Raw genomic sequence first — 21,610 nt, 5'->3', positions numbered from 1 at the left:
AGACCCTTTGTTTTATTTGTGAGAACATTCTGCCCTCTAGTGGCAGAATGTTCTATAGCCTTATAGGCCTTCGTAGCTGGGCTATACCGGTAATTAAAGTTCCGCTCCCTTGTTAAAGGCCCTCGCCTTCGGCACAGGCCTTTAACGCTGGAGCGGGCCTTTAATAGCCGGTATAGCCCGCTACGGCGGGCTATAAGGCTATATTAAAATAATCCTAAACTGATCTTCTTTTGGATTTACATTACTTTTAAGGACCCTATTACAGAGGGACGTAGCTTTGTAAGCAAAATTGGGAGGTGGGTTTGGGGGTAAAGGAGGGGGCTTCAGATTTTCAAAAAATCTCGCTGGTATATAATGTGAAAATGCATCATACGACAAGCTGGGCACATGAGAGGGGATAAGGGGCAGTGGAAAAGGAGACGGATGCGGATTGGAAGGGGTACTAAGTGGGAGAAAACACAATATGTTGTAAACTAACCAATATATTTGAACAATTTCAAATTATAGAGGGGGAGAGTGTGTGTGCGTTTTTGTTTGTGTGTATGTAAAATTTCCTTGTGAAATACAACACGCACCTCACCATAACCAACAGAAAGCACCTGTACCCAACTATTTTCCAGAAAATTCCTTTATCAGGTGGGTGTAAAACCCAACCACCCTCTGAAGCTACGCCCCTGCTATTAAATGTTCTCCGCATATACAGTTCTAAAGGCCTTTCTTCACGAGGTCCAATTTTGCCTTTTCTAAATTTCATGCATCACATTCCTTCCCCAGTGGCATAACAACACCTCAAGGGGCATCATGCAAGGTAAGGTGAGGGGCCCTAATTAACCATTCCCTAACTGCCTTGCTGCTTCTCAGTGTTTTATTTGTTTGCATCTGGCCAGCCCAAGGGGGCCCCATTTGAGGTGCACAGTGTGTCCCACGCACTGCGGGGGGCTCGATTAGGCCCCTGTCGTTCCAGGCTGCTCCACTCTGCTCATAACTACCTATCTGATTATGCCTTCAGCTAGCAGCGTCTAATTTTAGACATATCTTCTCAGTTTCGGACAATGGTGATCCCTCCCCCGGCTTACCAAGACCTACCAATTAGGACGAATAAAAGCCACCTGACTCCAGGAAGAGATCATACAGAGGATTCCGCTTAAGTATTTAGGCTTATTATTGACATTTTTAGAGCTCTTCAAGTCAGTAAGGCATACATATGGTAGGCAAAAACTGAATTAAATCCCCCTTATAACAACAGTGTTTGTACTTCACAATTCCATTGCAGTTCCACCGGTCATCAGCACGCACCCTAAGGAGTACACCGCCATTGTGGACAAGTCTGTTGCTCTTCTGTGTGAGTCCGAAGGTTACCCCACTCCTGAGATTGCCTGGCATAAGGATGGGCAACGGCTCATCGAGTCAGTACGCCACAGGATTCTCAGCTCTGGATCTCTCCAGTTGGCGTTTATTCAGCCTGATGATGCCGGGCGATACACCTGCACTGCTGTCAATGTAGTGGGATCAAGCAGCTCCAGTATGGAGCTAATTGTCCACGGTAAGTTGGATTGACTGGAGGATACACATTGGTTGGTCTGGGTACACTACAGTATCGAAGGTCCATGACCTTTCTAAGAAAGTAAGTCTGGGAACGTTGCATCAGATGGCACAATAAGCACAGCAGCTCTTCAGAGATGTAGACTGGACTCACTTGGGGGCATATTTATGGGAATGGTGGTGCAGGGCAGTGCAGCACGTTACCCTGCTGCACTGCCTGCGGGAAAGGGCAGGAATGCACCTTATTTATCCAATGCAGTGCATTTCTGTCCTTTCCCTCTGCACTGGCACCATTTCAACAGCCTAGCGCCAATGCAGGAACCTTTTCACCATGGTGCAAGGGTGCCTGTGTTGCAGGAAAGATTGTTTTGTGCAGGAAGGGACACCATCCTACACAAAAACAATCCATAGAAAAAACTAGGAGAACTAAAGCTATTTCTCCTTGTTACACCTCACCTTGGGAGGCATATCATTTTGATGCATTCCCAGGTTTACAAGTCCTTGTAAATGTGGGAGTGTATCAAAAACCATGGAAGTTGCCTGTGAATACCCACCGCAACGCCCATGGAATGCCTCCCTTGCGCAGAGTAAGGTGACTCATCAATTTGATCTGCGTTGCTTTCCTCCAGATGTATGAAGCCATTCAAAGCCTTCAATGTGGCTTTACGTAACTTCATAAATCTTACTTTGAGGTTTGCGTCAGGCATGTACCACTTTGCATGGTGCAAACGTGGCACAGGCCTCTCATAAATTTGCCCCTTAGTGTTCATGTAAAGTATTCAGTGGCTGGCCATGCTCTGCCATTCACCTGACTTCTACTCCTTTATATATTTTCAAATCTATGATAGACAGTGATATGTATTTCACTTCAATGACTGAGGGTAGGTTCCCAAAGTAGCAATCTGTACATCCCCTTAGTCTGTCTCTATAGACACTATTGATTGTGCCACATCCTACTCTGTTTTTATAATCTCTGCATCTCCTTTGAAATAAAATGTGGGCTTTTTGTATTGCAGAATTTACAGCACACATCTTCTGTAAAAAGGAATGGGGATAACCTAGTATAATGAGTGTTTTTTTCTATGGTCCACTACTTTTATATGACACATGCTTCACCATTTGTTTTTGTTTATCTTGAAGCTCTCTCGCTAGTTACTAGGTTTACCAGATATATTTGTATGTTATTGACTTATCTTTCTTTATTCCAAGACCCAGTTACTTGTGGGTGATCATGAAAAGGGACATAATAGTGTGATACCAAGAAACAGGGATTACTCATGGAGGGTACAATTAGGGTGTCCTCTGTCCTTAAGGATTCGTGCCTTATTACTTGGGCCTTAATTTCAATATAGTACTATGGCATTAAGGATACAACGCTCTTCTTCAGCATCAGGCCAAACTATTCAGAACATTGCAGAGGCTTAATAGGATGTTCCATCTGACTAAGCAAAAATAATTGATGTCTAGGGTCCTGATTACGAGTATGTCGGTGTCTTCCGAACCCTGCATAAACCCCTGTTTTCTTAGGGGTCAGAATTATAAATTGAGTGGGATTACCAGCATCCGCTAATTATTTGGTGCAGTAAATGTCTCACCCACTGGGGGACAAGTATATGTTATTTACCGGATCATATGTATTTTGGTGCAGTAAACACCACAATCTACATGTTATTGCCCAGAAACCGGTAATAACTGCTATTTATTGCACCCGATAAGAACTATACACCAGGGTGTAGTTATTCATCTGGTGCGACAAAAAGCACCTGGATTCTGACAGACTCTGAACTTGGGTCTAAGATTTCTTGTAGGCTATTATTTCTTCTGTTTCTTTGAAGCCAAACTTGAAGTTCAACTCAGTTTGTGTTCTAAAATCCGAACATTATCTAGAGGCGTAGCAATCAGTAGTGTAGAAGGGGCACCTTGGCCCAGTGCTGTGAAGGGGCCTTTATGGTTGCCTTTTACCACCACACTGTGGATAGAAGGGTCTTTTTTCCCCCTTGCATTAGCATCATCATACCCTTACGATACCAGTGACATGGTTCATTTTTTCACTGTCTAGAGACTTTTTTAATTTCTAAATTTCTGTTGAAAATGAACACGTAAGTCCCAACTATGTCAATATAACCTCTCAAATACAGAAGTTGCACACATGTTCTTTGAATTCAAAACAAGATAAGTTGTTTTAATTTAGGTTTTCTGTCAGCCTCTGTTGTTGCTGGAAGTGGTTTATCCCAAACTGGGTTTCCATATTAGCATACGGTGTACAAACAGTGACCATCATTCCCAAACAAAGGTATTCCAAGGGAGGTGTTCTACTTTGGAGGACATTAGCAGAACCGATTTGCAATGCCATTTGTAACCATAAACCACAATTTCAGCCACAAAAGGCTCTGTTTATGTCTGTGAGGTATCCACTAAAGGATACTGAACAGACGTAAATACATTTACTAGAGTGTAATGGTAGGCCTCAGCTGTGAACAATTACACAGAAGTAATGCAAGCACAGAGGAGAAGGTAGGTCAAGACATAGTTTGCCTTTGGATTTTATGAACGCCCACATACCTGTGAACCTCAAGATATTTACACACTCCTTTTAAACCCTTTTCATCTCTGTAAATGGTCAGAGATTTGTTCCATTAGAGGGCTGGAGTAAATCCCCTTCCAGGATGGGAAGTGGACTACAACTTCCCAAAACCTCATAGGGTTGTATGCAAAGTGGCTTCTTCATGAGAATACATCTTTTCCCCCTAAAGGAAAAATGAGTGCAATTGCACAGTCGATCTATGCCTTACGCATAACAGTATTGGATGCACAATTGGGCACTGGGGAAATAGCAGCTTTTAAAAATGTAACATTGCACCTAGAAACCTGTAACTGGTGCAGCTTCCTTCTCGCATGTGTGTGAATAACAAAGAACAGTAAATCTGCACCTGCTAATAGTAGTATTGCTACAAATACAGATTTACTACTGTTTTTGTTAATCTGGCCCTGTCTACCAACAAATTAATTTCAAGGGTTATTTTAGTTGATTATAGCACCTCGCTGCAAAGTAATCCTGGGTGTTTGTGTGTTTGCCCCTGTCATTTCTTTGCCATTTGCCTTTTGATGGTTTTCTTTCAATATGCCTTCCTAACTTCGTGTTATTCTGTTAAATGTCAGCTGACATTTTTGGGACTTTACCAACTTAAGCATTGTAGCATCAAAACATATTGTGCAGTTTTGGGTTGTTCCACTAAAGTATTCCAAAACCCCTAATTTTGGTCTTTAGAGTTGACAAACTTCTTATTTGTCTAATGATGGAATATGGACTCCTCCCAGTAAGGACAGTATTCCCTTCATTGGAGGTCAGTTCTGGCCAATACGTGTGCTCAATGGAGCGAAGATCCCTTAAATAATATTTCCTCAATTCCTTGTTCTATTGATGGGGACCTGGGGAGTGAGAATGAGAAGGATTACCGGATGGGTGTATGACCGCATAGTCTATATAGCGCCATCTGTTCTTATCAGGTATAATTTAAAAGCCCCAGAAATGAGCAATAGCACTGTGTTTCTTTCCTAGGTCCAGGCTCTTTCTCTAGTAGAACAGGCTGATTTGGAAATGTAGAAATTAATCCCAGTTTCCTTGTACTTTCAACAGTCCCACCAACAATCAGCACAACAATTAAAGACTACTCGGTGGTGCAAGGCTCCCAAGCTGTCCTGCCCTGCACAGCAGATGGAATTCCAATGCCTGAGATAGCCTGGCATAAAGACCTCAGACCTCTCCAAGATGCTGTTAGGAAGCACTCCATCATGCAGTATGGAGATTTGATCCTGGACATTGCTGTGGTAGGTTTCATTTGCTTGTTGACCTTGACCCACTTCTTTGGTTGTCCCTCTAGACCTGTGCCTAAAGGCGGATGTGCAGGATAATTGTCTCGGGGCATGCACTGCTTCTACTTGTTGTGTTACTTGTCTTCTATATACACAGAGATGTCCTCCAAGATGTCATATGCTTGTGATAAATGAAAAATAAAATAGGTACAATCATAAGATTTCGATGATTGCATCTGTTAGCACCAGGGATACCACCAGCGTAAGCAGTTTTCAGTTGTTACCTAGTTCTTAACACCAACCACGATTCCCTCCAAACACACCACTGTGAACACCAATGCATGGAAATGGTCCAGTATATTGAAAGTAGGATTCTAGTCCCATTTTTGTAAATGGGTGGCTGTGACAGTAAGAAACTGCAGCTTGGGTGTAGCAATAGTTGGGTGTAGCAATAGTTTTGCTTTTACTCGTGCTCCTAAAGCATGAATGAATTGTATTTTCTTTGCTTGATTGGTAGTGGAGATGGGTCTGTTGATTACAGGATGTGACAGACCCTAAATCAGCAGAGGAACAGCCCTGGTAGTTTAAATGCAGTATACCAACCAAGCATATACCCAATTAAACTAAAGGCCTGACTGGCCATTGGCAACAGAAAACACACAGAAAAAGCTATTGTGTAAAATGGTTCTGGACAAAGGGGGTCAGATTCCTCTTCTGTGAGGGGAGCCAGACTCACATTTCAAAGGCAGTGGCTTCTTTGAAGCTTCCCTGTTATGGAATTCTAACCAGCAGGTCATCCTGTAGGAGGAGATGTGAACACCCTCTTCCAAAGCAGGCTTTGTTTCTGACCTCCTGAGAGCAAAGGCCCTCATCCTTGGGGGTCAGAAACCCGTCTCTGGTGGCAGACTGTCAGAAACCAGTCAGTGGCTGGTAGGTTTTCAGGGGGCACCTCTGAGGTGCCCTCTGGGTGCATATATTAATAAATCCAACACTAGAATCAGTGTGGGTTTATTAATATGAGATTCTTAATGCCAAATATCCCTATTTTCAGTGAAGCCATCATGTAGCTGGGGAACTCATTTTGACCAGTGTCCAGCAAATGTACTCAAAATTGCTTCCCTGCTCACTTGTACTGGCAGCAATAGAACTGATTAGCACAGAGGCATATTTGCCCATGCAAATATGTCCACACATGTAGTATAAGGTACCCTGCCTTAGGGCTGCAAGGCCTCCTGTAGGGGTGGCCTACAAATACTACATGTAGTGTTTAGGAGACAATACTACTAGGAAAAATAGAGTCCCTATCGTTTTCTTACACATAGGAGGAAACAATACTCTCCAAGAATTCAACTCTATTTTGATTGGGGCACCGCCCTATAGTCCTAGTTAATAGAGAACAAGCAAGCAAAGGACTACATGCATATAAAAGGTATCACAAAATAATTTATTAAAAGATAAACAAATTCACTCTTAGCCACTTTATGTTTAGGAAAGTGCCTTCCTCTCCCTCCTGTTATAGGTTACAATCTAAGTGTCATTGACGTCTAATAATTCTCACGAGACAAATAAACGAACTATACTCTGCATAATATAGTCAATACGAATATTAAAAACAATAAAATCAATGCAATAATAAATCAGTGCAGATATTAAAAACAATACAGTCATGAAAATATTTTTATTCTTGTCAGTAGGGTTGTTAAAAGAGGTACCCTGCCTTAGGGTTGCAAGGCCTCCTCTAGGGGTGGCCTACAAATACTACATGTAGTGTTTAGGAGACATCAATCAATAAATCAATCAATCAGGGATTTATAGAGTACACTACTCACCCGCAAGGGTCTCATTGTGCTGGAGGGGAGGGGGGTTCGGGCAGCTCCAAAGTCATCCGAAGAGCCATGTCTTGAGGTCCTTTCTGAAGGCTTGCAGTGTAGGGCTTCGCCTGATGCTGAGGGGGGTGTTCATTCCAGTTCTTGGCAGCGAGGTTGGAGAAGAATCTTCCCCCGGTTCTGGCTCTGTGGATGCGGGGGATTTCAGCAAGGACTAGGTCGGCAGAACGGAGGTTTCTCTTGAGTGTGTTGAAGTATTGGGGTCTGGTGTTGTGGAGAGCTTTGTAGGCATGTGTGAGCAGCTCAAAGGTAACTCTTTTTTGGCGGGGAGCCAGTGGAGATCGCAGAAGTGCTGGGTATGTGGTTGTGCCGTGGGATGCTGAGGACGAGTCCGGCTGCGGCGTTCTGGATGATCTGGAGTTTGCGAAGGAGTGATGTGTTGATTCCAGCGTAGAGAGCATTCCCGTAGTCAAGCCTGCTGGTGATGAGTGCGTGGGTGACGGTCTCTCTGGAGTTGGGGGAAGGTTCCATTTGAAGGTCTTGCGAAGTATGCGGAGGGTGTTGAAGCATGTGGAGGACACAGTATTGAACTGTCGGTTCATGGTGATTGAGGAGTCGTGTATGATGCCGAGGTTGCCGGCATGGTCCATGGGGGTGGGAGGGTTTTCAAGGGCGGGGGCCACCAGGTATTGTCCCACACAGCGGGGGTGGATCCGAGAATGAGGACTTCCGTTTTCCCGGAACTGAGCTTCAGGCAGCTGCTGCTCATCCAGGATGAGACAACCTTCATTTTTTCCTAGAAACTGTGCCTGGTGATGTCAGGTACCTTGGTGAGGGAGAGGATAAGTTGGGTGTTGGCGTAGGATACTATGCTGAGTCTGTGTTTTTTGACAATGGTCGCCAGGGGGGCCATGTAGATGTTGAAGAGCGTGGGTCTGAAGGAGGATCCTTGGGGTACTCCGCATCTGATCTCTGTGAGTTTGGAGAAGAAGGATTGTAGTCTTATTCTTTGTGTTCTGCCAGAGAGGAAAGAGCGAATCCAGTCTATGGCAGTTCTTTGTATGCTGGCGTCGTAGATTCTGGTGGCTAGTGTGCGGTGGGAGATGGTGAGGAAGGCTGCTGAGAGGTCTAGTAGAATGAGGGCTGCAGTGTGGCGTTGATCGAGGAGGGTGCGGATGTCGTCAGTGGCGGCTAGGAGTGCGGTCTCATGCTGTGGTTGCTGTGGAATCCGGATTGAGATGAGTCGAGGATGTTGTTAGTTTCTATGATGTGCGTTAGCTGGGTGTTGATGATCTTCTCAATGACTTTGGCAGTGAAGGGGAGGAGAGAGATGGGCCTGTAGTTCTTGAGGTCAGTCTGGTGTGTGGAGGGCTTTTTGAGGAGGGGTTTGACTTCGGCACATTTCCAGTCATCGAGGAAGGTGTCTGTTTCGAGGGTGCAATTCATTGTCCGTCATAGTACAGGGATGTGTGGCATGTTATGTTTTCACTTTTGTCTGCACCAAAACATGTAGCCTGCAGTGGAAGTCTTGCATGTGTTTGGTGAGGGGTGTCTTAGGGTGGCACAATTCGTACTGCAGACCCTCTTTAGTACCTCAGGCCCTAGATACCAGGGATAACATTTACTACGGACTTACAAAGAGTGCTAAAGTATTGCCAATTGGGGGAAAGAATGGACAGTTTTGGGAAACAGATCTGGCACTGGGGACCTGGTTAGCAGTATCCCAGTGTGTTTCCAGTTGAAATCACATGAAATACCAGGGAGAAAGTGGAGGTGACCATGTCAAAAAGGGGCACTTTCCTACAGTCCCTCAGAAAACATGACTATCTAACCCGTATTAGTTTATACATTTAAAAACAGCTCCTGTTAGATTTTAAGCAGGCATGTTTTCTAGCCTTATGTTTTGTCAAACATTTCAGTGCATCCAATGGACAAACATCGGCCATATATGTTAGCATACAGCAAGGCCTGCATTGTATCTAACCTTAAAAACACATACAAAGCCCAGGTTTGCATGCTCTACAATGAGATATTGCCCCACCACCCCTGTTGTTGTTGGAAACCCTCCATTCGGATGGGGCAGAAGGTGATCATGACTGTGCTCGGGGATCCTCTACCTTAATATCCCTGATATTGCTGAGTCAGTTGATGTGGATAATTAAAGATGCATCTGTGGTCATGAGCACTTTCAGGCAGATACATTTGACTACAAAGCTGTCTTACAGGCTTATTTTTTTTTCAAATTCTGAGCCAAGTACAGATTTCTAGCTGTTGGAAGTGAGTTTCTTTGAAGACCAGTGGGAGAAACTCATTCATGGCACTGTTTTGTGCTAAGATCCAGTCCATCTTGTTTTGACAGAAATCTGAGGTGATGTTCACTTGATATAGGTCGAACACTGTAAATGAGGAGTTGATGATTTTGTTAAGGAGTTTGCAGAGATCTTGAGAGGCCAATGAAGAGGCTGATGCAGTGTTTACATTTATGTAGAACTGGAGCTAATTGAGGTATTTTCTGATTGAAACAACAAGTGTGGTGAATTGTGTGCTTGTGGATCAGGTTGAAGTGAACAACAGTTGTGGTGGAGAAAATTAACGGTGTCAATTTAATCTCGGGTGCACCTTGTGTTTCGTTGCAAACAGCAAGTGATTGTGGACTCCGAAGGGGAATGAGATGAGGGAGACAGCGATGTGGGTGGAACTAATGGGAAGAAGTAGGTTAGTTTGGTTTTTGCAAGTGATATCATGAAATATCAAAGACCATCTAGTGTCGGCTGGCTGTGAGTTCGTCTGGGAGCTTTGCTATGATCTGTAGGTAAAGATGTCGAAAGAAATAAAGATTTGAGTGACATTTGCGGAGAATCCAAAAGAGTAGATTATATTCTTGAGTGACGTGGCACAGACTGTGAAGAGAGAGAAGGCTGAGGACTGCACCTTGCCTGTCTTTCTGAGATGTGTATTGAAGTTGACTCTGGTCTTTCCAGTTCTTAATTTCTGCTTTACATTGGAATGTATTAGTAAAATATGCCTTCACTTAACATAAGCTAAAATGAGGAGTTAACTGAATGTTTAGGCAGATGTTGGATTCAGAGTTTGACTTCATCAACACACTCATGCTGCAGAGCAGAATTTATTCATATAAAGATGCATTTTTGTTCAAATAAGTATCAATGTATTTTGCTTTTTGTGTATTTTGGTGTAGCCTGAAGACACTGGGAGTTACACGTGTGTTGCCAGCAATGCAGCAGGCGAGGCTGAGCACACAGTCAGCTTGGTAGTGTATGTGCCCCCGACATTCACTGAGCTGCCTGGAGACGTGGCTTTGAACAAGGGGGATCAGCTCAGACTCTCCTGCAAGGCCACTGGTGTCCCGTTACCCATGATCACATGGACCTTCAACAACATCATCATTCCTGGTGAGTGGCCTTCTTCCTCAGATGCCGAGGTCCACATGGCACACCGAGCCTACAAATGTATCATGAAGTCATGAACCAGACCCAATTAGGCACTCAAAGGTAGCATGTTTGCAAATTTATGCATTTACATTTACTATTGTGATTGGCTAAACAGCATCATGTGTCTGTCAAATGAATACTTGGTGAGGGGAGGTAAATAATAGGTTTTGTTTTGTTATATCTTATGGTGCCCGTATGTAGCTGTATGATGTGGTTTACAGCACATGTTGCTGTAGATCGCATGCTGTCATCTCTCCTTCTGTTTTCTGATGGGAAATATTACAAGTTGTTCTTCAAAGAATGTGTTTGGTTTTGAGTGTGCACATAATGACGTGCTCACGTTCTTGAAACAGACAATACACCAGGACATAGACTCCTTTATGCTACACTACGATGGCCTGCAACTTCATGTTTTTCACTGAATATTAAGGAAACAATAGTGTGGGCCAAAATATAGAAGCCTAAATACTGCATGTTAGTATCTATAGGTAAGTGTGGGTTTACAATACTTAACGTCATGCGTATGTACCTTGACAATGTCTATATTTTCAAGATATGTAAATGTGGCATTAAGAATAGTAAATCTGTACTTACCTTAGAGCACTTACCCTTAGACTATTTTGGTTCTCAGTATCTAGCATAAAAATGTTGACTCCACAATACTTTCTTCTTGATATGTTGACAAACAATCTACTGCCGCAAGTCCCAGTTCAGCAACCTGCAGAGCCAGGGAGTGATCTAACAGAACCATTGTATTTTTCTAAGAGCACTTCGAATTCTTGCATCCTTCCTGCACACAACATCACATAAGTTTAAGATATAGTGACATTTAGAGCATTTGTGTGTAAATGTATCTCATGTTTATATACTAACAATCTGGTATGGAGTCTACTCTCTTGGACCTATGTTAGACACAACTGGCTTGCAGTTTACTATTGGGCTATAAGGGCCAGTCAGATCTATCACACCTAAGTGACATAATACAGGCTTTACTAAATCTCTAACTGTGTTATCTCAATGCAAAGAGCTTAAATGGCCCGTCACATCCCGACTGAATTGGAAGTCTGTTTACCCTAAATTAGCTATGAAGAGTAACTTCCAGTGTGGAATATGTAATATGTAGTTGTGTACATCCAGTCATTTTCAACGTTTCACTTCCAGGTGCCAAATACTATAGATGTGTATGTGTGTGTGCATGCGTGTGTGTGTGTGTTGTATATGTTTTGTTCTCTGTAAGTCACTCATCTAAGGGTGTTAAATCAGCAAAAACAAATTGTGATACCCATGGAGGCTGGAATTTACTAATGAGAAAGTACTCCTAACTTGCAAGAGCTGAGTTTCACATGTCTATATCTTACTGAAGGGTACTACGTCCCACTTCTCATTATTGAACCATAACGTGAATTTTGCTTTGTGAACCTAGCACAGTTCGACAGTGTGAATGGACACAGCCAACTCGTCATTGAAAGGGTACTGAAGGATGACTCGGGCACTTATGTGTGCACAGCAGAAAACGCGGTTGGCTCAATCAAGGCTATTGGATTTGTCTACGTCAAAGGTATATCTTTCAAGTTTTCTGCTTCGTGATTTAAAAAATATTTAGGAGAAAGGAAAGAATGAAGAAGGTGCTTGTCACCTCCCATTGCAGATACTGATCCTTAGGACCAACCAACAAATAGCAATAGATGACATTTGTGTTCTATCATCTGATCAGCAGATCCTCCCCAAGCCAATGAACGACCTCCTGCCAGTGAAACATGCCCTTCCTTGTGACAGAAGATACCCATTCGATGTGCTCATTAAGGGTCTGATCCACAAAAGCATATTTGAGTGCAGGAAATAGTACGTCCGCAGAATTCTTTTACAGACTCTTAAATTCCTTTGTGAATCAGCCTGGAAATGCCCAACAACCCTATGAGTAAAATTGGAAAGAGGGCACAGTCCTTTCTATTTGTACTAATTACACATTGATAGTCCCTGAACACTCACTAAATATTCACATTTCAGATCTTTTGGTGGCAATTCAAAAACGCATGCAAGACTACATAAAAGGGTGGTACAGAAGTACTACTTTACATACTCCCAAGTGCCTGTGCAAAGAAGCCACCTAGTCTCCACATTAAGGCTAGAAAAAATGATCAACTTTGGGTGAACTAGTACTTGCATATATCTCTAAACTGCATACCCATTTATTGATTGTGCACTTCTTCGGTCTTACAGGATATGACTTCATAGTTTGTTGATTTAATCCCATGATAGGTCATCTGATTCCAGGAACTTACGCTAGTTATTGGGGACTACAGTGCCATTACCTCCCAAATAATGCTTTCCCACAGAAAAAGGACTTACCAAATAAATGAATATTTGATTGAAAAAAACGGTGTGAAAAGTAATTAGTCAGTGAGAGATTTTGACAGTTATTATGGTTCCTGGGCTATACAACAAATGAAATTCATGTTTAACATTTTGTATTTTTTAATTTATTGAGAAGTTTAATAAAGTTCTAAGTATCTTAATGTGGTTACTTCAGAGCACCTGAAGAGAGGTGTGTAAGGTTATAGCAAACAGACTGACTGTTGCTTAACCAGATCAATGTTCTTTGTTAAGTACAGTTAAAGGCAAGTCTGAATATTTTGGTTTTCAGATGTTTCATAAAGCCTTTGTAATTGGGTTTGGATCCCAATCCATATATATATATATATATATATATATATATATATATATATATATATATATATATATATAAGAATGTTACTGATTTCCTATGGAAACACGGTCCTAACTATAACTATCTACTGGCAACCGCCAGTAGATAATATATATATATATATATATATATATATATATATACATATATATATATATATATATATGAAGAGAAAACGCCTTCAGGTAACCAAATCCTTGGCAAAAGACGAAGCGTACCCAATGTAATTTTGTGCCAGCGTTTATTTAGTGCCCAACACCAATGCCGCCATTACGCGTTTCAGCCCTCGTGGGGCCTTGATCACATGACAACGTTTGAGGGCGTGACAGAAGTATTTAAAGTGAACAACCTCATTATCAAATGCATCAGGTGTGTGATTTGAGCAATAGACATAAAGAACATCCTCCGATCGCACCTCAACATATCGGTAAATGCATGTTAGATCGGAGCACGACATCAATGTGAAATACATGATTAAGAATCACCGTATAATACGGGAAATGGGGTAAAGGACAAGAATCTACCCAGATCATACACAGTATATAAATATATAAATATATAAATATATACATAAAAGAACAAAACACAAATGCATTGCATATTAAACCGCATATTCTTAAAAAACCTTGTTGTTTTTATAAATATTAAAACCATGTATGAGTTGTAAAATAAATACAACTCATGATACATGCCCACATAAATATAGATAAATAGATAAATAAATAAATATCATATATAAAAATTAGGGTGTCTTGTTTACAAAGAATAGCTAATGAACATTTAATCAGTTCAAAAATGATGCATGTGTTAATGTTCTGTATTTGGTACCTTAGATCCTATTAGACACTTCGTCAATAATGTGAGACAAATGCTAGTCATACCCATCATTGAATGTCATATTGCTCTACGTACAAAAGATGCAGAGATAAAATCATCATAAAATGTGCAAACCAAGTGTGTGTGTAAAAAAATATACTATAAAAATATAAATCGAAAAAAGAGACCATATTGGTCTCGGGAGAAGGCAGTCTTGTATGTTAAAATGCTGAAACGTTTGAAATTATTTAGAGACAGGTAAAATAGTCTTCACTAGCATTGAGTCCATTTGGTGTTTTGCAATCCATGAGAATAATGTGCCTGGTTTCTAATTTGCGCAACAATGACTCTCGATTACCACCTCTTCTTAGGGGCAGGACTGTATCTATGGCAAAGTATTTCAGGCCTACTGGGTTTCTATTGTGAAACTCATTGAAATGTCTGGCAACTGGGTACGTGGCGTCCCCATTGGTGATAGCTCGTAGGTGCTGGAGTATCCGCTTGTGGACCTGCAACTTGGTACTACCCACATAGCGCAGGCCACACGGACACTCCAGCACATACACCACGTACTCAGTCTTACAGGTAAGTTTGTGCTGAATGGAATCAGGACTCGCACTAAGGGGAGTAGTATATTCTGTTTTGCTGACCCCATTTTTACAGGCCTTACATACTGCAGATTTGAAAAAACCTGTGCTGCTATTGAGCCAAGAATTGTTAGTTCTGATTTCAGGGCTACTAGACACTAGGCAATTATTAAGGGACCTGGCCCTCCTGTATGTGATACTGGGAGATCGTGGTAATTGACTCCCCAATACAGGATCATTCACAATCAGTGCCCAGTTTTTCTTTATGATCTTACGTATGGTCTGATGTTGGTTGTTATAAGTCAGAATCAATCTTGACTCCATGTGTTCACCAGAAACCGGTTTCTTTCTGCCTAGTAGTGCTAGTGCCCTACCTGGTTCATTGGTTTTGCAGATGGCTTTATCAATGAGTTCCATTGGGTAACCTCTACTCAAAAACCTAGTTTTACAGTCTCTTTGTGCAATACTACAGTCAGTGTCATTGCTACATATTCTTCTAGTACGAGGCATTTCCCCATATGGGATACTCCTAATTACATGTGCCGGGTGATGACTGGTAGCATGTAGTATAGTGTTACCCGCCATGGGTTTTCTGAACAAACTGGTCTGCAATACATTAGAACAAACCCGAATTTCAACATCCAAAAAACAAATAGAGGTGTCACTAATATGCCCAGAGAAGCCAAGATTCAATTCATTGTTGTTAAGATTGTCTATAAATTGCTTAGCTTCACTTTCTGATCCATTCCAAATTATTAAAAGGTCATCAATATACCTGTACCACTTGACAATGTTTTCAGACATAATTTTAGAGTACGTGGGTATGAGGACATGTTCCTCCCAGTATCCCAAATGACGGCAAGCATAGCTTGGGGAAAAACATGCCCCCATAGCCACGCCCCTCACCTGCTGGAATACTTGGTTGGAAAACAAGAAAAAATTATTCTCAAGGCACATGTTGATCATTGAAAGTAACATTCTGTTATGCTGATGAAAATGAATGGGTCTCAAATTTAAGTAATATTCTATGGCTTTTAAACCGTCCCTGTGATGAATGCTAGTATATAAGGAGGATACATCTAAAGATATAAGAAGGTACCCTGGTTGCCATATTAAACCCTCCATTTTCTTCAATAAATCACCAGTATCAAGAATGTACGATGGAAGTCTTTTTACAAAATCCTGCAAAAACAAATCAACATATTTGCTAGTGTGTTCCATAATGTTGTTACAGGCGGAAATGATGGGACGGCCTGGTGGTTTCACACTGTTCTTGTGAATTTTAGGAATGAAGTAAATTATCGGCATCACTGGATGGTCATTCTTGAGAAATTTGAACTCGTCCATTGTTAGTAGACCCATGCTTCTCCAACCCATTAACTTCATATGGAATAAGTTCCATGCCTGTTTCACCTCCGTCATTGTGGATCTTTTATAACATTGTCTGTCATTTAGTTGGCCCAATGCTTCCTCCATGTACATGTCTCTTGGCCATAGTACCACGTTGCCGCCCTTGTCCGACTGGCGGACCACAATATTGACATTGTTCTGTAACTTCTTTACAAGTTGGTGATATGTAAAGTCACGATATCGATGTTTCTTACTGATATTGGATTGTTTAAGATGCAAACTCTTCAGTTCTTGTGATACTTTGTCTTGGAACATATCAATGTTATCTTTTAACATGAGGGGACAGAAAGTAGATTTAGGTTTGAATGGGGTAGGTGCTATAGCTCCTCCCTGCCCCAGACCAAAGTTAGCTGGATGTGTGATGGTCTCATCCTGCATTTGAAGAAGGTCCTGTAGGAGCCCAGCATCCCCTGCTGTTAATAAGGTGGGACTTAAAGCAGGCTGTGTAGGTATCATTGTTCTGGTGGACTTGTGTGTTGAAAAGAATTTTCGCAGTTTCAATTTACGAACAAATCTAAATACATCGATTTTAGTATTTGCATAATCAAAATTACTGTTGGCACTATATGTTAGTCCTAATGCCAACATTTTATTTTCTTGTTCACTTAGTACAGTATCAGTGAGATTTATGACAGTCAAAGGATCATTCTGATTACACAATGAATTTACCTGCGTTGCCACTGCTTGCGGGTTTTCTTGTAGGGTTTCTTTGCGTTCCCGTTTGCGCAACTTGTTGCATCTCCTCCTTGCGCTCCGTTTCCTGTTGGCATTTTGTTTGTATCTGCACTTCGGACACTCGAGGAAGGAGCGCGAATGCTCCGAAATGCATTAGGCTAATGGACAAAAAATGTCATCGGAGTTGCACTCCTGTTTCTTGAAAATAAAGGATTGTTTCTGACAGCTGGAGGAGTGTGTTTCTCAATGCAGGGCAACCTTGGAAAAGATGTGATGTGGCAGGTCCAGCCGCGGAGAAGACTTCACCTCCCCCTAAATCTCCTGGGGATCGTCTTACCTGTAAATGTGCGGGAGTTAACGGCGCAGCTGTCTCTTCATGGCGAAACAGGAATTCAACCCCGGGGCCCACTGGAGGGCGAAAAGTAGTCCATCAAAAATATTGTTAGCACACAGCCACTGGAGGCAACAAGCAGTTATTAAACCACAACTCCCAGCGTGCACTTCAAATATGGCACACCTGAGGCCTTTTAATCGGTGCGGTAGCGCAGGGTATTGTGGGAACTTTGAATTGGATGTGCTGACAATCTGCCTCTGAGGAAGGAGCGCGAACGCTCCGAAATGCATTAGGCTAATGGACAAAAAGTGTCATTGGAGTTGCACTCCTGTTTCTTGGAAATAAAGGATTGTTTCTGACAGCTGGAGGAGTGTGTTTCTCAATGCAGGGCAACCTTGGAATATATATATATATATATATATATATGTATATATATATATATATATATATATATATATATAATTAACAAAATGGATTGTAGAGAACGCGTGGAGTAACCCGAAGCATATTTTCACTTGGAGCATTTCAATACCACCTATGTGTAAACCATATGTCTTCAGAACCACTGATAGGTCTAATTTTTGGGACTGCAACTCAGAAGATCAGACAGTTGTTTAAAGTGTTAAGTGGATCTGACAAAATGCATAAAGCATTTTTTTTAATTAGCTATTATACTATTCACTGTGCTCTGAAGTGTAGTTGTTTTCTAGTCCTCTAAATAACAAATGACAGTTCTCTTTATTTTCTTTAGTTCCCTTTCAAGTCCCTACTCACATTTCTCACTAGTTCTTCCTCCTTGTATCTCGTCACTGTCCCTAAACATTGGTGGTTGGCCATGTGTGGTTGTGGACTTACTCCATCTCTGAGCTGCTGAGTAATATACTAGTGTTTGGGTCCTTTTTTGGCTATAGTAAAATTAGAAGTGCAGTATGTGAGCAGCAATAGACTTACTCTTTTGTGTATGGATGCCCTTCTCTAAACCCATCCCTAGTCCACCCGTAACCCCTCCTTACTCCTTCCTAAACCCCTCCCATTTAGTAGTAAATATGCCACGTTTTCCAGCTCCTTCCCATTGTCTCCCCCAACGTTCCTACAAAATAGGAAACATAATTGTGTGAGGATCTCCCAGTATAAAATATAGAAGAGGTTGCGACACAGATTTGCAGTTGTAGGTTTGTCAATAGGATTTTGTAGTACTTTAGAACTAGTACTACTACAGTAATGTACTACAAAATACAGTTTGTGAATAAGCCTCAGTGTATTTTTATCATACAGCATTAGCCTTTCTGGACCAGGGTAGGGCCGATGTCTAAGCAGACAAAAGCTATTGGTCTAGAAGTTTGCATGCCTTTTAGATGCATCATTTGTTGAGGCTGTCTAGGAAACCTAAAATATAAAGATGAAATTGACCAATTAAATAAAAAGGTGCCCAGGCCCTGTTATCTAATGATTTTTGTGGCAATGAATACTAATATATGGATGAACTAGATGTAAACACCTAAGACATTAGCCCTTCATGCCAATGTATTACAATGTACCTGGCCAACAATTGTATGACTTGTCTAGGACTGTGATTGAAATAGGGAATTTATCCAGTAAAAGAAATGGCAACACATGGTAACGGCCAATATCAAAGTTATGTTCAAAACGAGGTTGTAAAAAAGCGCAGTTGTTAAATATTTATTCATTAAAATTTTGCCAACTATATTCAAGTAAGGTACAAAATATACAGACAATCAGCCCTTCTGAACTAAATGTTTCTTCCAAAATGCTTCAAACTGAAACTATTTCAAACTAAAAGTTTCTAACTATTTGTGCCACTGATTTAACTATTCTGGTTTTTGTGGCTCATATTCCTGAACATTGCAGTCTTTTTCTGTCTTTGTTGTAGTCAGCTGTGACTCTGTTTTTAGATCCCATTGCTAAGTTATTGATTTTCCAGAGCCACCTGTGTTCAGTGGTGATCCCCACACCAATCAAATTGAGCCCTTGGGAGGAAATACTATTTTGAACTGTGATGTTAGAGGCGATCCACCTCCTACAATCCAATGGAGCAAGAAGGGAGTTGGCGTTCAAATCAGCAACAGGATTCGACAACTGAACAATGGATCACTGGCTATCTACGGCACTGTCGTAAGTGAACTGTGCAGACTATTGCATCTGAAAACTATAATCCATAGATTGACAGTGGTGTTTGTTAAAGAGTACCTTTTACTGTAAGGTTAGACACTAATGGGATAAAGGGATAGGGTTTGTGTAAGGTAGGTGTATATATGTGTATGTGTTTGTGGAAGAAATTCTCAAAGACATCCTTACCATGCCCCATCCTACCCTTTTTACCTTATTTGCTGGTCACTGTGAATGTGGCATTCTGTTGATTATTCAAGCAACACACCCAACTAAAAAGAGGGCACTTATTTTTGAGTGCTCCTTCTCCACTGGTTTGGAACTTGACTACTTCCTACCTTCTCTTCATCTGGTCTCCATGCTGTGCATTCTCCACCTCCCTCACTCCCCATGCTCTTTTCCTCCTTTCTTAATTTCTTTTGTCCATTACTCCTATTTCATTTTCTCCACAGGCGTTGAGTTGTTTGGTGAAAAAGTGAAAGGTCTGTTTATCCTTTCTATATGACTTATTTTCTTTTTTTAAACTTTTTTTCAAAATGTTCATTTTCTTTTCCGGTTCAACTGACACATTTTGTACCTTGCCTTTTTTTCTTCTCTTTTTTTATTTGTTTCTGATGAATACATCTCCAGGCAGCTTCATCAAATTGGGACAACACCTTCCTGCCTCCTGACATGTCCAGAAAACGTGTCCGCGTGCCAAATATCACCACAAAGGACTTTAAGCCTTACATACGGTGCTAAAACGATGTCCCTTTCTGATCCTCAAAAAGATTGTATGTTGGGCCTACAGCCTGGGCATGATGCCACTGCCTCACGCCTCCATGCACCCAAAGACTCTAATGAGAGCAGGAATCCAGGTTAATTTTGGCTAAGACTTGCACTGTAACCACCAAGAAGGCTCTCATTCCTAATATGAGGTGGCCTCCCAGGGAAGTTTCCTACAAGATCTTCCCCAAAACATTTTTAAAAGTGCCAGAGGAGGGAGAAGTCATTTATTTTCTTAAGAAAGCATTTTCATTCCAGGAACCTTCGGGGGTCTTAATGCTACTCCTTGACACCAAACTCTTCTTTAATGTCAGGTGATCCTCTGCCACCTAAAAACATACATAAGACTGGAGGTTCCTAGTACTGGAATCATCAGGGCTATGACTCACACCCTGGGCCTGGCCCCTGCATGACATTCTACCTAATGTGGTGGAAGCTCTGTTGTTATTATAGGGCTGTGTTGTCCCATGTCTACCAATTCAAGGACCATAGCAACTAAATCACTCCTTTTGGGTCAGCGTGGGTATAGAAGCATCATCATTAGTAGCAGAAACCAGTCTAGTCCCTACCATGCTCCACAAGATTTGCCACTTCATAACCCCTCTGACTCATCCTCCCCACCCCCCAACATCACCTTCTCGTGGGAGGAAGGGTTTCTAATTTTGCCAAACATTGTGAGGAAATCATTACTGACTGCTGGGTCATCCAGCTGATCTACTGGGCTAGCTCTTCCATTTATATTCTGCCCTCAAAACCACAACACCTGCCTTCAATGTGTGCTTTTAAAAAGGACAATTGATGGACCGAATGCTAAACAATGTCAAACACTCACCCCCAGTCAGAGATCCATTGTTTTGTTCCAGTTTGGACCCAGCCGTATGCAAATCAGTTGTGACCCTGTTCCCCATGGGAACAGTCTAACGGCAACTGCCAGGCCAGGTCCTCCCTGGACCGGAAACAAGCATCCTAGGACTGATTTTGGGGTATAACCTCGCATCAGCCAGGATAGCTTGAATTCAGTGGCATGGCGAGCAAGGGACCCCACGCCTGGGCAAACCCATCCCACTTGGAGTAACAAACGCAAAAAGAACAATTGACGGACCGAATGCTGAACAATGTCAAACAGTAACCCTAGTCAGAGATCTGGGCCTAAATCCATTGGTTTTTTTTGCTCACCACACCATTCCATTACCAAAAATGTGCTGTCACTGGTAGTGGCATCACTGTTTTGTTGGGACTCCATGTACTCCTAAACTGGATGGATGACTGGTGAAGGCAGAAACTCTGGTGCTGGTCCAAAAAAATGAAAGCTTTCTCTAGTTCTCAGAGGATTGTGAATATTTGGGCAATGATTCAGAGGTGTTCTGTTGATACTTTATACAGGTGGTAGATAAGAGCCCTCCGCTGCTGTCTGAGTAGGGAGTGAATGTAACACCTGGGAAGTCACTTGGGTCAGAGCAGATCTTACTCTAGGTCCATTAGGATCTGCACTATTGGAAGGACCCCTCCAACTTCATCATTCAAACGCCCATTCAACTCTCCAAAGTCTGGGGCTA

At 41.8% G+C, this 21,610-nt stretch overlaps 1 protein-coding gene across 1 annotated transcript in view; it reads left to right on the top strand.

Moving 5' to 3' along the window:
- Positions 1-21,610, top strand: part of HMCN1 (hemicentin 1) — a 1,072,905-nt gene that overhangs the window by 871,547 nt on the left and 179,748 nt on the right. Inside the window, exons 81-85 of the mRNA XM_085601687.1 lie at positions 1,274-1,543; positions 5,180-5,370; positions 10,381-10,594; positions 12,057-12,191; positions 19,105-19,295. Of these exons, the coding sequence (XP_085457813.1) occupies positions 1,274-1,543; positions 5,180-5,370; positions 10,381-10,594; positions 12,057-12,191; positions 19,105-19,295 (1,001 nt within the window). The remainder of the gene's footprint in view (positions 1-1,273; positions 1,544-5,179; positions 5,371-10,380; positions 10,595-12,056; positions 12,192-19,104; positions 19,296-21,610) is intronic.

This window comes from Triturus cristatus, chromosome 4_2 (genome assembly GCF_964204655.1).
Source record: "Triturus cristatus chromosome 4_2, aTriCri1.1, whole genome shotgun sequence".
NCBI lineage: Eukaryota > Metazoa > Chordata > Amphibia > Caudata > Salamandridae > Triturus > Triturus cristatus.
The sequence above is the reverse complement of the archived record's forward strand: the minus strand, read 5'-3'. Positions and strand labels throughout refer to the sequence as shown.